The sequence below is a fragment of the Motacilla alba genome, chromosome 3 (genome assembly GCF_015832195.1).
Source record: "Motacilla alba alba isolate MOTALB_02 chromosome 3, Motacilla_alba_V1.0_pri, whole genome shotgun sequence".
In the NCBI taxonomy this organism is placed as follows: domain Eukaryota; kingdom Metazoa; phylum Chordata; class Aves; order Passeriformes; family Motacillidae; genus Motacilla; species Motacilla alba.
Genome location: NC_052018.1, coordinates 81,727,649 through 81,746,436, shown reverse-complemented (window position 1 = coordinate 81,746,436; position 18,788 = coordinate 81,727,649). Strand labels below are relative to the sequence as shown.

The window sequence follows — 18,788 nt, the reverse complement described above, 5'->3', positions numbered from 1 at the left end:
GAAGTGATTTCCTGAAATGTTGCTTTGATCCATTTCTTCTGGACCATGTATCTATTTAAATTAGACTTTTTTTTTAAAGAATTGCTCTTCGGTTTGCAGTAAGTTTGTAATGCTCTGATCAAACTTTGAAAATTATTGTATTAACATTTAAACAATTTCTTTCTCAACGGTGTAAAATTGGCAAATAAAAATACGCCTTTAATTAGGAGCATGATAGATGCTTTACTTCTAGGTTTTGAAAGTGTTGACATAGACTTTCTTGGGATTTTACAGAGAATCAAAGAAGAGTATAAAACCAGCAACTGTCATTTAACTGTAGAGATAGATATTTATAACATAAGCATTTATACTTAGGAAAATCTTGATCCAAATATGTTTGAATCTAGAAGGTAGTGCATATGTCAAAGTTAATTACTATATATAGAATTCAGATCCACCTTTCTGTGTAAAAACATTTACCATTTGTAGACCTAAAATAGCTGTAAATTAAAAATATGTTGCATTCCAATGACCTGTAGAGGGCACCAAAAGATCTAATTGCAAACCCCGGGCTATGGCTTCTTCAAGCTAACAGATCATGTTGTCTGTGTAATCTAACAGGTGTGTGGAGAAATGCGCTATCAGTTGAATCAAACCAAAATGAAGAAGGATGAGGCAGAAAAGGAGCTCAGAGAGTACAGAACAAAAACTATAAGGGAGCTTGAAATTAAGGACCAGGTAAGAGATAATACTGCTATAACTTTGCAGTTATTAGTTGCCTAAGTAGGGTTTTATCAGAAGCTGGAATGATTCATTTTTCTAATACTGGTCATTTATTACTGTTAAACGGTTTAAATTAATGGCAAAAAGCCAGCTTTTACTGCTAAATAAATACCTCTTGGTTATCTTAATCTTGTTTTCAGCCCTGGTATGTTCAGTTTTGCGCATCACTCATTCCATGATTTCATATAGAATTACTCTATCATATTATTCATACCAGCTACTTGAATTCTATGTACTGTATACATGTGTTTATACACTTTATCTCACAAATAAATCCACACATAATTGCCTCTACATGCAGCCTAACAGAACATTAAAGGCTATAAGCATAACCTAATGATGCCAAAAATGAAAATCATTTCTCTTCCAGTTTCTTTAAAGATTCAATGTTACTGAATGCTGGGATTCATAGGAAAGTTTAAAAAAACAAAACCAAAACAAAAGTAGCCTTCTAGAAAAAAATAACTATAGAAAAAAGTCCACTTGGCATTAACTGTTGCTTATCTAAAACTGGGATTTATATTAATACAAAACCAGTATATGCCTTACAGGTAGTCTGTGGGAAAACATCCCATGCAGTAAGAAAGATTATTAGAGTAACCGGCAACATACTTGGCAAACAGCTTGAACAGGTGTAATCTGCATCTTTTGAAGTGCCCTTTTTCTTGAGGTTCTATCCATTTTTCTCTAGGAGTTCAAACTTTGAGTATTCCTTCTTAAGTTCTGATTTGCACATAAGAGTCTTCTGAATACACAGATATATAAGATGCACATGAGGATGATTTTTTAAATATGCCTTTTTTATTTGAGCAGCCTATCCAACATGTTTTGAATTATTTTTTTCTTTTAAATAACTGAACAGATCATTCCCTGTATAATATATGTAGGGGTAAAATGAAGTATTTCAAAAATTAAATGTTTAATTACCAGTTCCTCAAAAGCTGCATGTAGGACAGTAAGTTTATTAACTTAATAGTACAAGTGTGGAAGCAATATTAATTCAAGTTATAAGGATAATATATGTAAAGTCCAAAGGAGGAGCTTATTAGGTGAAATAACCCGTCAACATGTATAGAAAATGATACAGCACAGAAGAAGAGACGTCTTAAAGTGTTCTTTTTTTCAAGGTTTGCTTTTTTTTCACTCCTGCATCCTTTAGGCCTAAGGACACTAAAAAACAAAAAACAGGCTTGTCGTCTGTGTCTTGACAGATATCACAGATAAAAGAGTTGGCATAATCTTGGCATACAAATAAAACAGGATGTGTTTAATAAGATACTTGAAGAAGTATCTTGGATTTTAAATCCTGTTCTTCAACTTGCTTGAGGATTGCCTTTTGAACAAATTACAAAATTTAACAAAATATTTTAACCTCATGTGATGACATATTGGTATTTTAATCAGTGTGGAGCTGAATACACCAAAATGTGGTGATTTATAATTTGATATAAAGTGAAATTATGCAAGGGAGAGTTCCTATCAGTAAAAATTATTAGCTAATTAGATCAAGATTAGATATTCAGCAATTATGTTATTTTATTGTTCAAATATGATTGTTAGTTCCTCAAAAAAAAGTAAAACAAACAATTTTGTAATTCTCAGACTCAGTATCTAGCAGCTGTTTTATAGCTGTGGTTCCAATAACCCAAAAAGTTCTGTATAGTTCCTAGGATTATTTAACACGTTAAAGGCAGCCCAAGAAGAGTATTAGAGTGCCTTGTTCTGTTGTTGCCTGTTGGCTGGGGATTTTTAAATCAAATTTTAACAAATGTTAATAAGTTATTGCAAATTATATTGTTTAAAAAAAATGAAAACAGTTCAACCGCATCTATCTTTGTATTTAAAGAAAACTTGAAATGTTTTATCTTATGTGGCACTGAGAAGCAAATAATAATTGTTCTTTGGTCTCTCAGCCATGACCTGACCTTCTGGCTAAGAGACAGAGCTGATACCTTCCTTGGCCACCATCTGTTCATAATAAATACATATTTATTTTTTTTTAAAGTAGAGAGACAATAATGTAGGAATATTTTCATGCTATTCTGTATTAAATGATAAGGGTTTTTTTCTCTTTTAAAAAGAAGGGATTATGTTTTGGACTGCCTTTTAATATATTCAGAGCGAGTTTACTGTTTCTTGAAGTATAATTGTATTATTAATTGTGCTGTGGATAAATTTCAGTTTTGAAGATATTTTTTAGTTTACATGGAGTAACTTTTAAAAAAGGATTAAAATTATTCAGGTGTGTCAGAATAGGCAGAAAGCCCCACATGTAAAATTTAGGATCACCTACAGATGCATGTATCTGTATGTCAAGTAAATGCAGACTGGTCTTTATCATTTGCTGGTATTTATAAATCTTATTCAAAACTGAACTTATATCATTTAGGAAACCTAAAGAGAGTATATATCTTTGGTCTTACTCCCTTTTACCCTAATATCTTTTTCCCTGTATTTATTGTTAGGTTAGGACTAACAGCCACGTGTCAATATCTGTTATAACTCTTATTAGCATTTTACATGAATATTTCTTAATAATTAAGAAGCAACAAGCAATGTTACCATTTAAATTGAATAACTGTTTTGTAATATCATCCATCATGATCCTGATTAACATCAGGATTACGGAGGGAGGTGTGGGGAAAGACATGTACCACACAGTTTCTCTACACAAAACCCACATCTGTTCGTCTGCCCTGATACGTTGTAAAGTAGCATAACCTACTGTCCTCTCTTTTTCTCTCTCAGCCAGCCCTCCCATTGTGGACGTAGCTGTGCTGAAATAACAGTGCATTACTTAATACTTTTACTGCTTAGGAACAAGCTTTATAGATCATACGAATATAATGCCTCCATGGCAGTAAACTGTGTCCACACTAGGGGTTGTACTAGCACAGCTATATCAGAGAAGAGTCACGCCCTAACCTAAATTGCTGTTATTAGAACAAAAATTGTGTGGCATATTTGACACAGCAGGGCTTCACTTTTATAATACTTTTTTTGTTAATTTGTAAGCACTGCATGGCATAATTTATGCATTTCTAACAGAAATCATACTTCTGACACACTATGAAATTGTTCCTCAGATTAACATCACTTGCTCTTTTCTGCTCTGCCTTATGAAAATAAAAATGAAGTTCATTTTTAATAATTTGCTTTCTGTTTGTCTGAAATAATTTATATTTGGTTTAAAATCTTGCAAGCTTCAGCATGTAGAAGTGAAAACAGTTTTTAATGTTGTATTTTGCAGTCCAAGCCAATTTGGGCATCCTCCTTATTAGACAGTTCTTACCAGTAGCATGGCTCCACTGGGAGTTGTGGTGTCCATGCAGTAAAGTAATAGGACATGTTAAATCCAAAAACTAACTGCAGCTCTTCAATTTTGTTTTATCATGTTTTGTGGAATCAGATAAATACTTTGTGTAGAAATAAATCCAAGCTAGTAATCTTAACCTGTAAAAAAATCTTTAAATTTGGGCAGATATAGTTTGAAGGGGGATTACAAAATTCTGGTGCCTACCTTGTAGGTGACAAAATTAAAAGCTCCAGAAACACTCTACTAAAACCCACAGATTTTTAAGAGTTGCCTGCATTGCAGTTCTTAAGTCCAAATAAAGAGAAGTCAAGACTCACTGACATGCATAACCTATACAAATAGGAAGAGCTACACACCAAAGTATTTTTGTGCAGTATGACAGAACCTAAATGATGCCTCTGTACATTATAGACTGACAATTTTGCAGACAAATAAAAATCTGGCAAAATTGCAGTCCAAAAGCACTTTGCCAAAGGGTATTTTGGGAATGTTTATCTCATTTGTCATAAATCCATGATTTATAGTAACCTAATTTAGATGCTGTAAGGGGAGAGATTACTGACTCTGTCTTCTTCAAAAATACTTCAGGCCAAGAATTTGAGTATATATCCTGGAAATGCTTCAGAGTATCCAAAGCAAGACCAGTAACACCTTCTAAAGACCCTGGTTCACTGAAATGTCTTTTTATGAACAGATATCAAGCTTTTATGACTCAGACTAGAGTTTTCAACAGCTGTGACATTCAGCATATCACCAGATGTTTGAAACTTGCAAGTTTTAATAACTGATGAAGATGGGTTAGGATCATGTGTTATGTGTATTCTTGTAATACTCTATATCTGATATTCTGTTTTCTCATTAGTTATAAAGATGCTCTGGAAATTCTGTTTTGAAAAGAAATTCTATTAAATCAGTAAACATAGACTTGAGTAATATTTGGCAGGGGGGGAAAACCCCAAGATTCAGAAGATAGCTTGAAACTCTTAGCATTAAATTTTCTCACCTGGTCTGACATTGATTATAATGGCCTTAAAAGTAGCAAACCCAAATTGCTTTTGGAAAAGAAAGCATTAAGGGAATGTGATAACCTTTACTGTAACTGAACTCTTCCTAAGTATTAATTTTGTGTTTTGGGCATTCATTGCATTAATTTGAAAATTAGTAAATAAGGAGTAAAATGGCAGTACTTTAAGCCTTGTGAATTTTCTGGCCTGCTCAGGAGGAACTTAATTCTTTTCTTTATAGCTAAACTTACTAGCTCATCTCAAGATTTTTGAGGAAGACATTGACCTACAACCCTGCAATATATATAAAAATGTTATATGGCTGCTGCTGCTCTGCTATGGCATAACTTTTCTCTGTCAGCCATCCATTCCTCAAGAATCAGTGGTATGAGCAGCCTTCATTAAATCCTATCTATTTCCATAAGAAAAATCCTTGGGACTAGAATTCCCAGTGGTAGACTTTTCTTTACTCACTTGTTTTCATTTTCTGTACAGGTCTGCTTCCCCTAAGCATCTAACCTGCTAAGAGGAATAACACAGGATCATGATTTTGTTGTTCATAGGTGTAGTTTGGCCCATGTAACCTCAATCCATGTCCTGTCATCCATGGTGATGTCACCCCTCAGTGTATGGAAAGAGAAAATTGTTTATGCGCATTAAGAATTATTCAAAGTAGGAAAAGAATTGCACATCTCTTGATATAGTGGGTTTACATACTTGAATAAATACTTTCTGTTGGTTTTTTCTTCTTCTTCTCTGATTAGAAAATATGGTTGTTTTATCAATAGTCATTGTGTCAACAATCAGAAGAAAAAGAGTGTATAAAGTCCCTATCACTTGGCAGTTGTTAATGCATAGGTTTTCTTTTCAGCTATTCCTTTAATACTGTCCAGGAAGTAAGAACCAATCTCACATCGGTAGTCTTAAATAGTGTCTGAAAGGATAAAAAGAACAGGTTTTGTTCTCTTCTGTTTTTCAATAATGAAGTAGGTGTAATCTTCCCCTTCCTTCTTTCTACAGGCATCCTTCCTTTTCTGAATTTTTTATCAACAAGTGAACCATATATTTTGCACTACCTCATTGTCCCCCATCTCCCACCTGTGCAATCCATTAACAAAAAAATCATCTTGTTCCACTGTGAACAAAATCACTTTCTTATCTCTGCTGGTGGCTGCTGAGCTAATCTGTAGTACAGCAACGTTCTCTGTTAAAATGTGACTGTAGTAATCTCTATGGGATTGGAAGTTTTGTTCCTGAAATAGTACTGCAGGTCAGACGTTTTGGAAATGAAAAGCAAATATTTTCATGGAAATGATGCGGTAAAATCCTTGTATAATATGTTTCAGCCATTCACTCTTTTCATTTCCCAGGGTATTTATCCACAGGGACCATGTTGCTCTTCAAGAGCTTGCAGAAGAACAGACCTTAAAGATTATTTCTTAATTTAAAAATTGTGTGTGTATACTCAAAAATCTATACTTTGCAACACAATTTTCTTTCCCCAGCTAACATCACAGGTTGCAAACAAGTTTGCTTCAGGGAGATTTAAAAGTGTGTTCCCCTAAACGCATTCACCATCCATGCTATTCCCATAAACTTCCCATAAACTATTCCCATGCTATTCTCCAGCACCCCTGTTTTTCCTAGGAAACTGCAGGGTCCTGTCTCTGTTAATTCTCCATCAGTTTGGAAGCAGAGAGTTTGTGGCTGACGGCCTTTGCCTAGGTGATGGCTCTTGTCTTGAGGCTCTGCCTTTTAGTGGAGCACACAAGGTGTGTGGTACCGTCAGGTACTGCCATCACACTTTGCAGTACAAGTGGCGAAGGGGTCACAAAACTACTTGTCTTTGAGGAATTCAACAGTCCCACTAGATCAGGTTAGGATAATAGCCATCTAAGAAATCTCAGCCTGCTCTGCTTATCTAGGTAGGCTATATCTTTCTTGTCTCTCTGGTCTTTACAGATCAATTGATTTGAGCCAGCCATACAGAAAAAAACTTTCCATGTGTGTTTCTTGGGGCTACTTCTCATGTTTCTGCTCAGGTTACTTGCCCTTCCTGTCAGGAAAGGTTTTCAGATTCCTGTTTTAGGCTAAAGGATTTGTAGAATTTGCAGTAGTCCTGTGTGTTTTTGTGAATTAGCCTCTTAGAAAGAGGTGGTCTTCGTGAACTCCTTTAAGCCCTGTGTATGTATTTGTATATTCTCACAGTTGATAATAAATCTTTTTCCAGAATGGAGGTTTCCCCTTTGAAACCACATGTAGCTTTCATGAGTGCTTTGTATCCTCATTCAGATTTCAATGGGAAGCAGCAGTAATTCAAATAGAGTGCAAAAGGGAGAAGAAATCCATTGCTGGGATGTGGTGGGGGTTAACCTTGTGATGGCCCTAACTCTCTTTACAAAGTTGGATAGTTCTTCAGGTGCAATATGCTATGTCAGATGGCCATGCCTGGGAGGTCTGAGGTTTAGAGACCACTCTGAACCTAGAGTTGCTTGATTGATATAAAGATTAGGATAGAAATGACTGCAAATGACCCCTGCTGCATATGGCCTGATAGTAATCCAAGTAAAACACTTGAAATCTTTCTATAAAACCAGTGTTGAGCTTTTTTAAATTAAAAAAAAAAATCCAGTTAGTTCTGTCCCGGATTAATTAGTATATTATTAGGTATGGAAGGCAAGACGGATGGAGATCAGTGCAAAAAAAGTGCAAAAATTTCCTGTCAATTGTGCAGATAGTATTTAAATGTACATGCAAGGCCATACTGGGGGCACCTCTCTGAAAGACTTGGTCCTGACTATTATCACGGGTCTTTCTGCTTTGAAGGCTACTTTGGTAAATGAAGCTAAGCTTATGAGCATCATGGCCTGTTAAAGGGTATTAATTTGAAATGTGTATATTTTTTATAGATTGCCTTTTTATTTATTGCCTTTTGGGGATATATATTCAAATACCAACTACTAACGTTATTATATTTCACTTTTTATTATTCTATATTTTTTTCTTCTGTTTTTGGTTCTATTTTATGCCCCTTCAATCTTTTAGTAATGGTGGCAAGTCAAGTATGAAACAAAAAAAATTGTAGTGTAAATTTGCATTAATATTTTACTCTCCATAATTATTTTACTGCAGACTTTGGGCAATGATATAGTCAGTGCAGAATTTCCTTTTCAGGTTATACTGTGTATTTTTTCACCTGATGAATGAACATACTGGGACAACAGTGAATGTCATAAATCACTTAAGAATTAATTTGGTTTTAGTTAATTTTTCATTTTGTTAAAAGTCTTACATTGTTTTTTGCATTTTCTTTAGAGTACAAGTTTTTTTATCACCATTTAATCATTCTCATTTGTTAAAAAAAGTATTTGTCTTTTCTGTCAGTTTGCTGTTATGTAAAATTCTGTGAAAAATATCTGCTAGTTTAAAATTTAAAGTTGCATTTTTTGCATACAATGGAATCCGCATTTGTATGAAAAGAAATAATTATTTTAATCTTTGACTTGTTTTGAATGAAATTATTTCCTTTAATCAGATTTTACAGATAGAGATGTCTAGTTAATTAAAAAGCACATTTTTGCAACATGACTAAGTATTGTTAGTTGAAGGTACTGTCAGATAGATTATGAAAAGGATATTTGAGGATTAATTAAGTGTTGAGAAATCATCTTTTATGTTTTCCAGAAAGTTGCACTTATGTCACTGAATGAGCATCTCTATTGTGGTCCCCTAAAAATGTGTTGTAAAAATCTGAAGATAATTTTTAAATGCATCACAAACTAATGAATGAGAACTGAAACACTTAAGTGCTTCAAGGAAAGATAAGAAAGGATCATATGTGCTCCAAAGTAGAAAACTTAAAATATAGAAAGTGGTTGGTGGTAATACTGAAAAAAGAATAATTGATTTAGATTAAAATTTTGATGCAGTGGTACTTCACTAATGCTTCGTTTTTGTTTAAGTAACACTTCTTTTGTGTAACTGAGCTGAATATGGATGCAGGATGGTGTTAGTGTGTTTCAGCCTGTGGTGAGTAATGGTGTTTCTCTTACGGAGGTTTAGCCTGCCATCTTTCCATGGCAAAGTGCCTGTTGATATTCCTGGGAGTTTGGGCAACTGCAGAACAAGACATAATAAATAGTACTTTTGAAATTATGTGCAGAAGTAATAAGAACATTAAAGTTGCAGAGTTAAGCACCAGAAGTTGCCTGTTCTAACCTTAATGTAGTCTTGTTGTACGTATACATTATGATAATTCTGTTCCTTGTTATACTGAAAATCTGTTTCAGATTTTCTTAAATGCAAGATTGTCATCTGTCTTTTTGCAGTTCTGTGCTCCATCTCTTGTCTCACATACATTCAAAAGTTAAGTACCTTGAAGAAATAACTTTCTGATCATGTGGTAAAAAGCTGTATCACAGGTGATAGGCACTGACGGATGAAATTAACACTGCATGAGAAACAGAGCTGTCAGCAAAATGCTTTAGTTGGGGGTTTGTTTCTGTTTCTGTCCCTAGAGTTACACTGTGGCCTGGATAGCAGCTACAGAACTACTTACAGCTTCCTGACAGAAGAAATGGTAACTGAAGTAACACAAAAATTACTCTGAGTAAAAGTTGGGAAAAAATGCTGCTGATAAGGTTCCCTGCAAAAACAGTGAAGAAGATTCATTGATTCTGTAATTTCTCTGTAGGTTAAATCCCAATTACATTGTGATGACCTAATGATGGACTAGACTTGACATGTTTGTTGAATTCAGGACAGAGTATATTTGTGAGACTATTATTATTAACAGGAGAGAGAAGAGTGTTGTTTTTTATTATATTAACGTGTCTCAGATTCTGAGGGTTCATGTTTCAAACAGTTACCTGAGTTTTTAAATGGAATTATCCCATAGTGTTGAGAGTATGATCTGTTTTCAGCCTATAAATGTGGTGTGGTGTGTGGCTCCTACGAAATGATTTTGAATGAACATTTTTTGGTGTTTCAAAAATAATAATTTAGTTGATAAACCTAAATATACCTGGATTGGCTGTTCCTGAGTTGCTGTTAACATGTTTTATTGGGTAGCATTTTTCTGCCATCCCTTTCTCATGAGGTTGTCTGCTGTTTCTGCCATGGTCATTACCAGAATTCTAGAATAAAGGCCATGCTGCAAGCACCTCCAAACATTGGTATTTTAAGATGTTTATATATGTCTGTATATACCTAAACACACACACAAATACATGTGCATGAGTGTAAAGGAGCTGATACTGGATTTTGGAATCACTGATGAAAGTAGCACAAGTAAAATTGTTCTTCAAGCCACATTTTTATTTTCTTGATACTTCTAACAGAAATTATAAGACACCTGTGAATGTTTAAAGATCCTGTCATGAAGTGACACTTCCCTATCTGAGAATTTCCCCCTGCACTTTCATGACATCTAAAATCTATGGATGTGTTCTTGAGTTCAGCCCTGAAGGTTCAACATCTGGCTGATGGAAAAGAAACATTTTCACCAGAGGTTCTTGCACTTGGAATTTGCTTCCTTCTGTGAGTCTGTGTCAAAACCTGACTGAGCCTGTTTAACTCGAGGCAATGGTGTAAAGCCCATCTGTTCCTTGCAACTTTTCCCTGAAGGAGTGATCTAGAGTGTATTTATATTCCCAGCTGCGGTTGTGCTTTTTTTAAGTACTTAGCTGATGCTTTTGGACTAATTTGTGGTTTGGGTTTGTTTAAAGGTGTGCTGAATGGATGCCCTTTTAAAGCAGATTTTAGGAATGTTGCAGAACTTCCCTATCTTTAACTTGTGAAGACAGTGAAGAGTTCATGTCCCTGTTTACTATGAATGGAGAAATAACACTTATGTACTCCTACTGTTAAGAAGAATAGAGAACCCACTGAGACTTGTATTTAAAATACACAAAAGTCTGAAAAGTGGAAATGTGAAGCATTTTTAACTGAATAGCTTAGAGCACCTGATTTTAAAATATTCTGTCAGTGTTACAGGTTGTTATATTCTTCAGAAGGGAAGAGTATTAACAATTTTGTAGATAGTTTTACTATCTTTGCATTTGGACTTGGAATTCCCAACATAATTTGGTAGGAGGTGCATGTGATAAAGCAAGGTGACATTTAAATTCTAATCAAAATTTCCTTCATGAACCTTTGTTGAGTGTTCTCTGGGGGAAAAAAGTGTACAGTTAGGTATATGGCAAAATTTAAAAAAACCCAACACTCTTGAAATGGTGTTGTTTTTCTGGGTGGAGAGATTGATCGTAGTGGTTTGATATCATAACTGTAATTAGATTAACACTTCTATGGGAGGAAAAGAGACAATGTCGTTATGAAGATGCTTCAAATGTTTGTATTGGGGTGGGGTTATATTCATTTGTTCTTGTAGGATGTTTGAATTAATAATTTCATTAATTAAAGAAGATATTGCATCTTGTCTACATAAGGAAACCATCACAAATAAGCTATGATATGAGTTTAAAGTATAATAGCTATTCAGCATGAACTCCTTACATGAACAATTTTATTCTGTACTACAAATGACCTTTCACAGTTTAGTTGACTGAAAAACCTGCAGGTTCCCTCCAGCCCCAATGACAAATAAATATTTATGCAGGGAGTTAGTGCAGAACAGTTACTACATGACCAAACTACACTGTCAGCTTATTCTGTACTCCACTGGCCTTCCTAAAAGCATCCTTAGAACAAAATATAATATTGTGTTACAGATATATTCCTACAGGTATTTGTATGTTGTATATGGGCGTGAAGAAAAATATATTGTTTCTCAGAATTTCTATGAAAAATCTTTAAATTGCTGGCAATATGACTGGGATAACATAAATCTAGTACATATCACTGGACTTGAAGATGCTGGTCATGCAAACTCAACTATGGTTATTTGTAAATAAGTTAATAGACTTTAGTTACTATGTTGACTTACAAGGACTAATGATATTAATAAAATAATAGTACTAACAGCAGCTGGTATGTTTAGGGTTCAGATAGAAGTCATAAATACTTCTTTTCAATAATGGTAAAACCACGAAATTACCTTTATTCTCTTGTGTAATATCAGGTGACAAAGCTAAATGCCCCCTTGTTGCTGGTTATGTAATAGGCATTAAAAAATAAAAATAAATGAATTATCATGAGAGCTGTCCTATGTCAAGCAGCTTCTGAAGATGGGCACTGTTCTGCTGCCTTTGTGGCTTTCTAGCACAGTGAATTCAAGCCACAAATATGGAGCCTTTACACGAGAAAAATGGAAAATACTTGAATGCCTGTAACTCTTAAGCTGCATGAACACAATAACATTGACTGTATATTAGAGTATTTAAATATGAAACACATTTTGGCTTTTCATCAGAATGAAATTTCAAATACTTTAATTTGCTTGTTTTGCAGTTTTTATCAAGTAACTACTTTTGTTCAAAAACCAAAGTGTGCATTATTTTCATGTGCTTTGATCACTTTTTTTAATCTTAAAATGTATCTCTATGTATTTCTTTAATACACTTTCTTTGGTTCTATAATTTTCTAAGAAAATAGAAAAACTGGGATTAGAGCTCAATGGGAACAAACAGCGTTTGGAACAAGCCCAGCAGGATGTGACAGAAGCCAGAGAGGAGTGCCTAAAACTGACAGAACTGCTGAGTAAATCTGAGCACCAACTGCACCTCACCAGGTACCCCTTATCCTATTACATGCTGTAGTACCAATTTCATTCTGCTAATTTTTTGCCACAGGCTTCCCCACAGTTGCTGTAGATACTTGCAGTCATTGCCTACACAGGCAGCCCTCAGTTGTGTTAGAAGTGGAGATTTGAATAAGAGAGTTATGAACTACAAAGTGAGCTATATACTATAATTTATAAAAGTGAATTAGTAGTGTGTAGAAGAGAGGCAATGTTCAGCTGTGGTGGTGAGGTGGCATGGTTTTAGGCAGGAAGAAGAGCAAAGGAGGCTGCAGCTACCCTTTTTTTTTCTGTTGCTGTGCTTAGTAGGACAAATATATTTGAAATGTTGTTTGAGACTGCAGTGTAGAGCAGCACCTTTGAGCATAGGAGTTCTCAGATTAATAACCTGAAATTTCTTCAGCAGAATGACCAGGAATATGTATAAAAATATATAAGTGAAAATAATTTTTTTCTGTGTGAGGTAAGCTCAAGTGTGTGAGGAGGGTTTTTCAGTCTCTTGCTCAGTGAAGATACAGTACAACGCATTTTGTAATGAAAGACTTCCCCTGAGCCTGTTCCATCCTTGGGTATAGTTCCCAATGTCTTTTGCTGCACTATTCATTACATGTTTCTAGAAAAATCCAGAAGGCTGACATGCCAATTATTCATTGCAACTTGAGTTTGGGTAACTGCAGAACTTTATTCTTTTTTCCTTTTGCCTTGGAAAATGCTATTGTCCAACTGTTTGCAGGATTTTGCTTGTGTGTGTGGGTTTTTTGTTCCATTGCCCTGCTCCCCCCAAGAATGAACATCCATAAACAAATCTGGCAGCTTTCACTCAGTACTTAAGGGAAAAAGTTAAGTTAGTTTAAATTTTTCATAGGGGAAAAAAAAAAAGCTTAGATTTTTATCACTTAACAGAAGTCTGTATGTTTATCCAAGTCTTGTACTTTTTGGGCTTTGTGAGAATTCTGCCATTGAGTAAATGGAAATAAAATAGAGCCTTGTCTAAACTATTAAATTCAATGAATCATTTTTTTATTCAGCTAAATTTCTGTGTAATTCAGAGCACGGTTGTTTAACAGATGGAAGAAAGTACCACTCTAACAGCCTGTATTTAGAGAAAAAAATATGCTAGAGGTTAATGAACTTGAAAAAAGTTTTGGGTGAGTTGTTAAGATATCTAAAGTTTGGATTTAGCAGAACTTTATTAATAATGATTTGTTGTGATAGCTAACCAAATGGCTTTACCACGCTCCTTTTAGCAAAGGCTGATTATATGCAATAAAGCTCTGGATATCTTGGAGGAAATCTGACTAGCGAATCTATAATTTTAAATTTTTTTTTTTTGTGAAAATACTCAAAATGTAAAAATGAAAACTATTGCCTGCTTTTACATAGCAAAGTAATTAAAGCTGGATACCTTACATAGAGATGATTCAGGTAGCTTTTTGATGTGCAGTCTCTGACTTGGAAAGTTTCTAGAATGCAAATCATTAGAGGCTGGGAACAGTATTTTGGGCAAGTACTGCTCTGTGCTGGCCCTGCTCTCATACAGTTTCACAGATGCCCGCTTTTTGAGACAGATGCTGGACTGCCATGGCTCCTATGACCTAGTGCAGATACTCTTCTGCAAGGTCCTGATCTCCTTGGGGTTTTCTTGGTTGTTTGGGGGTTTTTTTGTGGGTTTGGGGGATTTGGTTGGTTGGGGTTTATTTTTCTGGGTTGCGTTGGGGGGTTTTTTTGTATTACTGTGTGTTCATGTTTGGCATCTCCTTGCAAGAACTGAAATGTTTTCTATGCTGATATGCATTTATTGGGAAAATGAATATGATGAGGCATGGGAAATAGGTTCAAATTTTTTTTCTTGACATTCCCCAAATTCTATAACACTCTGTAGATTTTTGTGTTCTCTGTACACTTGGAGTGTCTGTCTGCTTTCGAAGAATACGTTAGGTGATGTTGCTGGAAGAAGGGGAAAAAAGAGATGAGCGATTCATTGCTCCTGATCTGTTACCTGTTTTCTCCTTGAACTTAAATCCCTAGGGCAGGGTTCGAAGTGTTTTCGTAGTGTCGCCTGTTTTCCCTGTCTTGCATCCCCTACTGAAATGACACTTGTCCTTAGCCTGCACTCGTTCTTCCTCTCTCTCTGCTCACCTCCTGGCAGAACAGGTTTTCTGTGCTGGTGAAGGTATAAAAGTTACATGTCTCTAGTGGCATTAGTTTTGCGTTTTGAACTCAGTATGTTTTTCATGGATTGGTACATCCATAGTTGTTGCATGTAAATTATATTCACTTACGGTTTGCCTTCTTTCATTTATTCCCTTCACCTCAAATGGCAACTGTGTCAGTGAAAATACTTGAAGGGTAGGGGTAATGGCAATCCTATGGGGGTTGTAGACTCATTCACTGTGATGCTTGCCAAGGAAAACAGATTTTAAGCTCTAGAGTCCTGCCTGTGGGAGGTTGCTGCAGAAATTGCACTGATTTAGTGCATCTCTAGGGTATTCTGGCCTTGGCCTCGTCTTGCTGATTCTCTTCTTTTCAGGAGAGGACCAGCTGGTTCACTCCAAGTCTTCTCACAAAGCTGGAGTTGAGGGAGGCCTGTACTGCTGTTACACCATTGTGGATAGTCTTTCTGTTGCCTTGCATGACCTGTCTGTGCTGTTCTGGCAGAAATAAGAGGTAGCTGAGGAGATACAGAAAGAATTCTTTGTTTTGTATGAATTATTGCATTACTAAGGAGAAAAGCTTCACTAATCCACTGATTCTAAGTTTCGATATTGTAAATAATTACGGTTATAAATGAATATAAGAACTTCGGATTTTAATGTATAAAAATGAGATAAATGTATATGAAAGGAATTAATGAGAAAAAAACATGCAGTCTGTGTCATAATGAGAAAAGAAAGTACACTGCAGAACAGCACTCTTCTCCAGGAGTCCCACTTCTTTGCTGTATCCTAGTTTTCAGACACTGTTGATTGATTACCAACTAAACAGCTTCTAAGTTAACAAAATGTACTTGTTAAAAAGGAAGGAAAAAAGGTTACAATTAGCTATTCTAAACCATTGCCACAGAGTTTAAAATTGCCTTTTCCTGTCACCTTTCTTCCTGGAGCAATATGTTGCTTAGAAATACTTGCTATTAACATGCACTTTCTGCTATTGAATCTAGTTAGTAATTCTAATTTGTATGTCTTCAAAAGACAGGGGAAATGCTGAACTTCTACTGTGTAGTTTTGCTTGTCAGTCATGTAACTTTGCAGATGTCACCATGCTACGAGACTGACCATGATTGTTTAAAGTTTTCTTGGGGGTTTCTTTTGCCCTAGTTTCAGCTTTGAGGTTACTGTAGTAGGAGAATGTTATGAAATCAGTTCTTAAGTCAAATTGCTCTTACTTTGGCAAGGTTAGGTCTTGCTAGTTAAGCTTACCTGAAGCCCTTCTTCAGAGAGTGGAAAACATAGAGGTCTATTGTTCTTAGTGAGAAATAGTTAATAGTCATTAAAAATCATGTCACTATGCTCATGGAAAAGATCATATAAAAGATGCAAGATGTTAACAACTTGTCCAGATCTTAGTGTGCCATCTAATGTAAAGAAAAATTTTCATTATTCTTGTGTAACAGAATCATCATTAAAAAACATTCCTCTTTTTCTTTCAAACCAGATCTGGAGGTATTATTTTTTTTCAGTTGCAGTCAGAAATAGCTTCTGTTCACATACACCAAACAAGTTAAATAAATCCTAAGAAGTGAGGGAATCATCAAATTTCAAAATTGAAATTTTATTATGTCATCATGCATTTTCTCAGGGATGCAGAGATGGAAGGATGGATGGCTGAAGATAGTTTTGACTGAAATGTCATCTGAAATTTGACAGAAAATGTAATTGACTAGAATAGAAGCAGATTTAGTTTAGTTTAAAATTTATTATTCTTGTTTGCTTATATAAAGCACTAAGAACTTCGAAATGTTACCTTGTAGGTAGGGCAAAATTCCTAAATGAACATGTGCTTTGACGTTCAGGTGAGCCACCAAGCTGCCCTAAATCCCTGTGTCACTCTCTTGAGGGACTAAAGTTTATATTACAGTGAGTCAGTGGGTATTGTTTTTCTTGATTATTGTTTTTCCCCCATTATGTGATATTTCTTCCCTCTTCTTGACAGTGATATGACCTCTGGAAAGCAGCACATCTAAGGACATGCCAATTGGGTTTTAGCAGTGCTATAGTCATCCCACTGTACAGGGATGCTTCTTGCTAGTTTCAGTGACTCCATTAAGACTAATTTCTATTACATGTACAGCAAGTGTATACCCTCCCAGATTAATGTGGCATTATTTAATCTCTGAAGCTCTGGTGTTGAGCTGTATGTCATCACCAGTGTTCCTTGTTAGAATTTGCAGCCTGCCTCATTCATTGTTCTCCCTATTTAAGCTACACTATTAACTGATAAAACATAAACTTCCTGGTGGTTATACACAGCCTTCTAGGGAGTTGCACAATACTCAGTATTTATTGTGGGTTTTTTTTCTAGTAGTATCTGTTAGTCAGCAACATGCTTAATACCATGCCTTTTCCAACAATTTTAGCACCTCAGAGTCCATCATTTACACTGGGAAGGAGTTTTGGAGAAATGTTGTTTCTAATATTAAATGACTGAGATATGCTCAATCTACTCAGACTGACTAACTGAAAGTACCAATAACGCTAGAATTGGGGATGTGGGGGGAGGAAGCAGAAATGAGGTGTAACCAGTGATTGATTTCTAATATTTTTTGAAAAAAAAAATCAATTTGCAAAAGCATTATTTTAAAATGCAGGGATGAGTGATAACATGAAACAACTCTTAACTAATAAACTTTTTAGATTCTGCTTCGTATGTTTACTTTTCATTAAATTTAGGGACGGTTGCGACGATGTTGTTGTGATTCAGTCAACATTTATTTCTATCTGGTTTTCATATACAAAGGCGTCAGGATGCCAGAAAATAAACTGTTAACGGAGAATTAACTTCTTTGGCACGCTTTCATACTTATCTTCCAAATTAAAGAAAATGAAATGGGCAGAAGCAGAGTGTAGATTACCTCCTTTTTGTCAAAAATTGTGGGAATTTGAAAATTAATAATAAAAAAGGGAACAGATGCAGTAACATGCCAGAGGGAGATTAATGTGGAGAGTAAAATCTGTGAGCAACAAAACTGAAGCAAACTGAATCAGTGGGAGGTGGTTGTACAATCAAAATCAGGATAAAAGAGAAATTACAAACAACCCTGCACTTGTCAAAGTAGTAGTAATGAAATCCTGACTCTGCCAGCAGCGAGAACCTGTGTTAGCACTTTGGGGTAAGGCCGGGAGCCGGGTGCCAGGTAGGAGGGCAGCGCGAGGCTGCTGGGCGGCAGCCATCGCGTGTGGAACAGATGGCGGGGAAAGCTGGCCGGGGAGGGGCTCCTTCGCAGAGCTAATCAGACAGTAACGGATAGGGCAGCTGGGAGGACTGACCACCGCCAGGCGAGCGGCGGGGTAGCCGCAGCCGTGCGCGATGTGTGCAGTGGTGTGCCCGCCGGCCGCACGCGAGACCTTCCAAGGTCTTTGCGGTGCCGCCGCGGCCGCGCGAAGTTGCGCTGTGAGGCGGGCGGGGACGGGCCGGGCCCGGGCGGCTCCGCGGCCCGCGGCGGCCTCCGCGGCGTCGAGCGCGTCCCGCCCGCGGCATCGCGCCCCCTCCTTCCTCAAAAACGCGGGGCTTTGCTCTCGGCCCTGCCCTGCGCTTGAGGTTACGTGGTTTCGTTCCTTGCCGTAGCGGTACAGCGAACGGAGAATGTGGCGGGTGACAGAAATGCGAAAGCACGTGGGACCGGGGACTGATCCGGGAAAGCGCTAAGGAAACTTTGCTCCCGCTGAAAGGCGGGAGAGCCGTAGGTCGGCACCTTCCCACAGGGCTGGGCCCCTCCAATGAATGGAACCAGTTTTCTGATGTTTTATTTTTGCTCGGAGGAAGCACTTTCCTACTCGTAAATGAGAGCTTG

The 18,788-nt window shown here is 36.4% G+C and overlaps 1 protein-coding gene across 2 annotated transcripts in view; it reads left to right on the top strand.

Moving 5' to 3' along the window:
• Positions 1-18,788, top strand: part of SDCCAG8 (SHH signaling and ciliogenesis regulator SDCCAG8) — a 116,363-nt gene that overhangs the window by 24,834 nt on the left and 72,741 nt on the right. For both annotated transcript variants that reach the window (XM_038130324.1, XM_038130325.1), the window contains exons 12-13: positions 601-717; positions 12,627-12,769. In XM_038130324.1, coding sequence (XP_037986252.1) covers positions 601-717; positions 12,627-12,769 — 260 coding nt within the window. The remainder of the gene's footprint in view (positions 1-600; positions 718-12,626; positions 12,770-18,788) is intronic.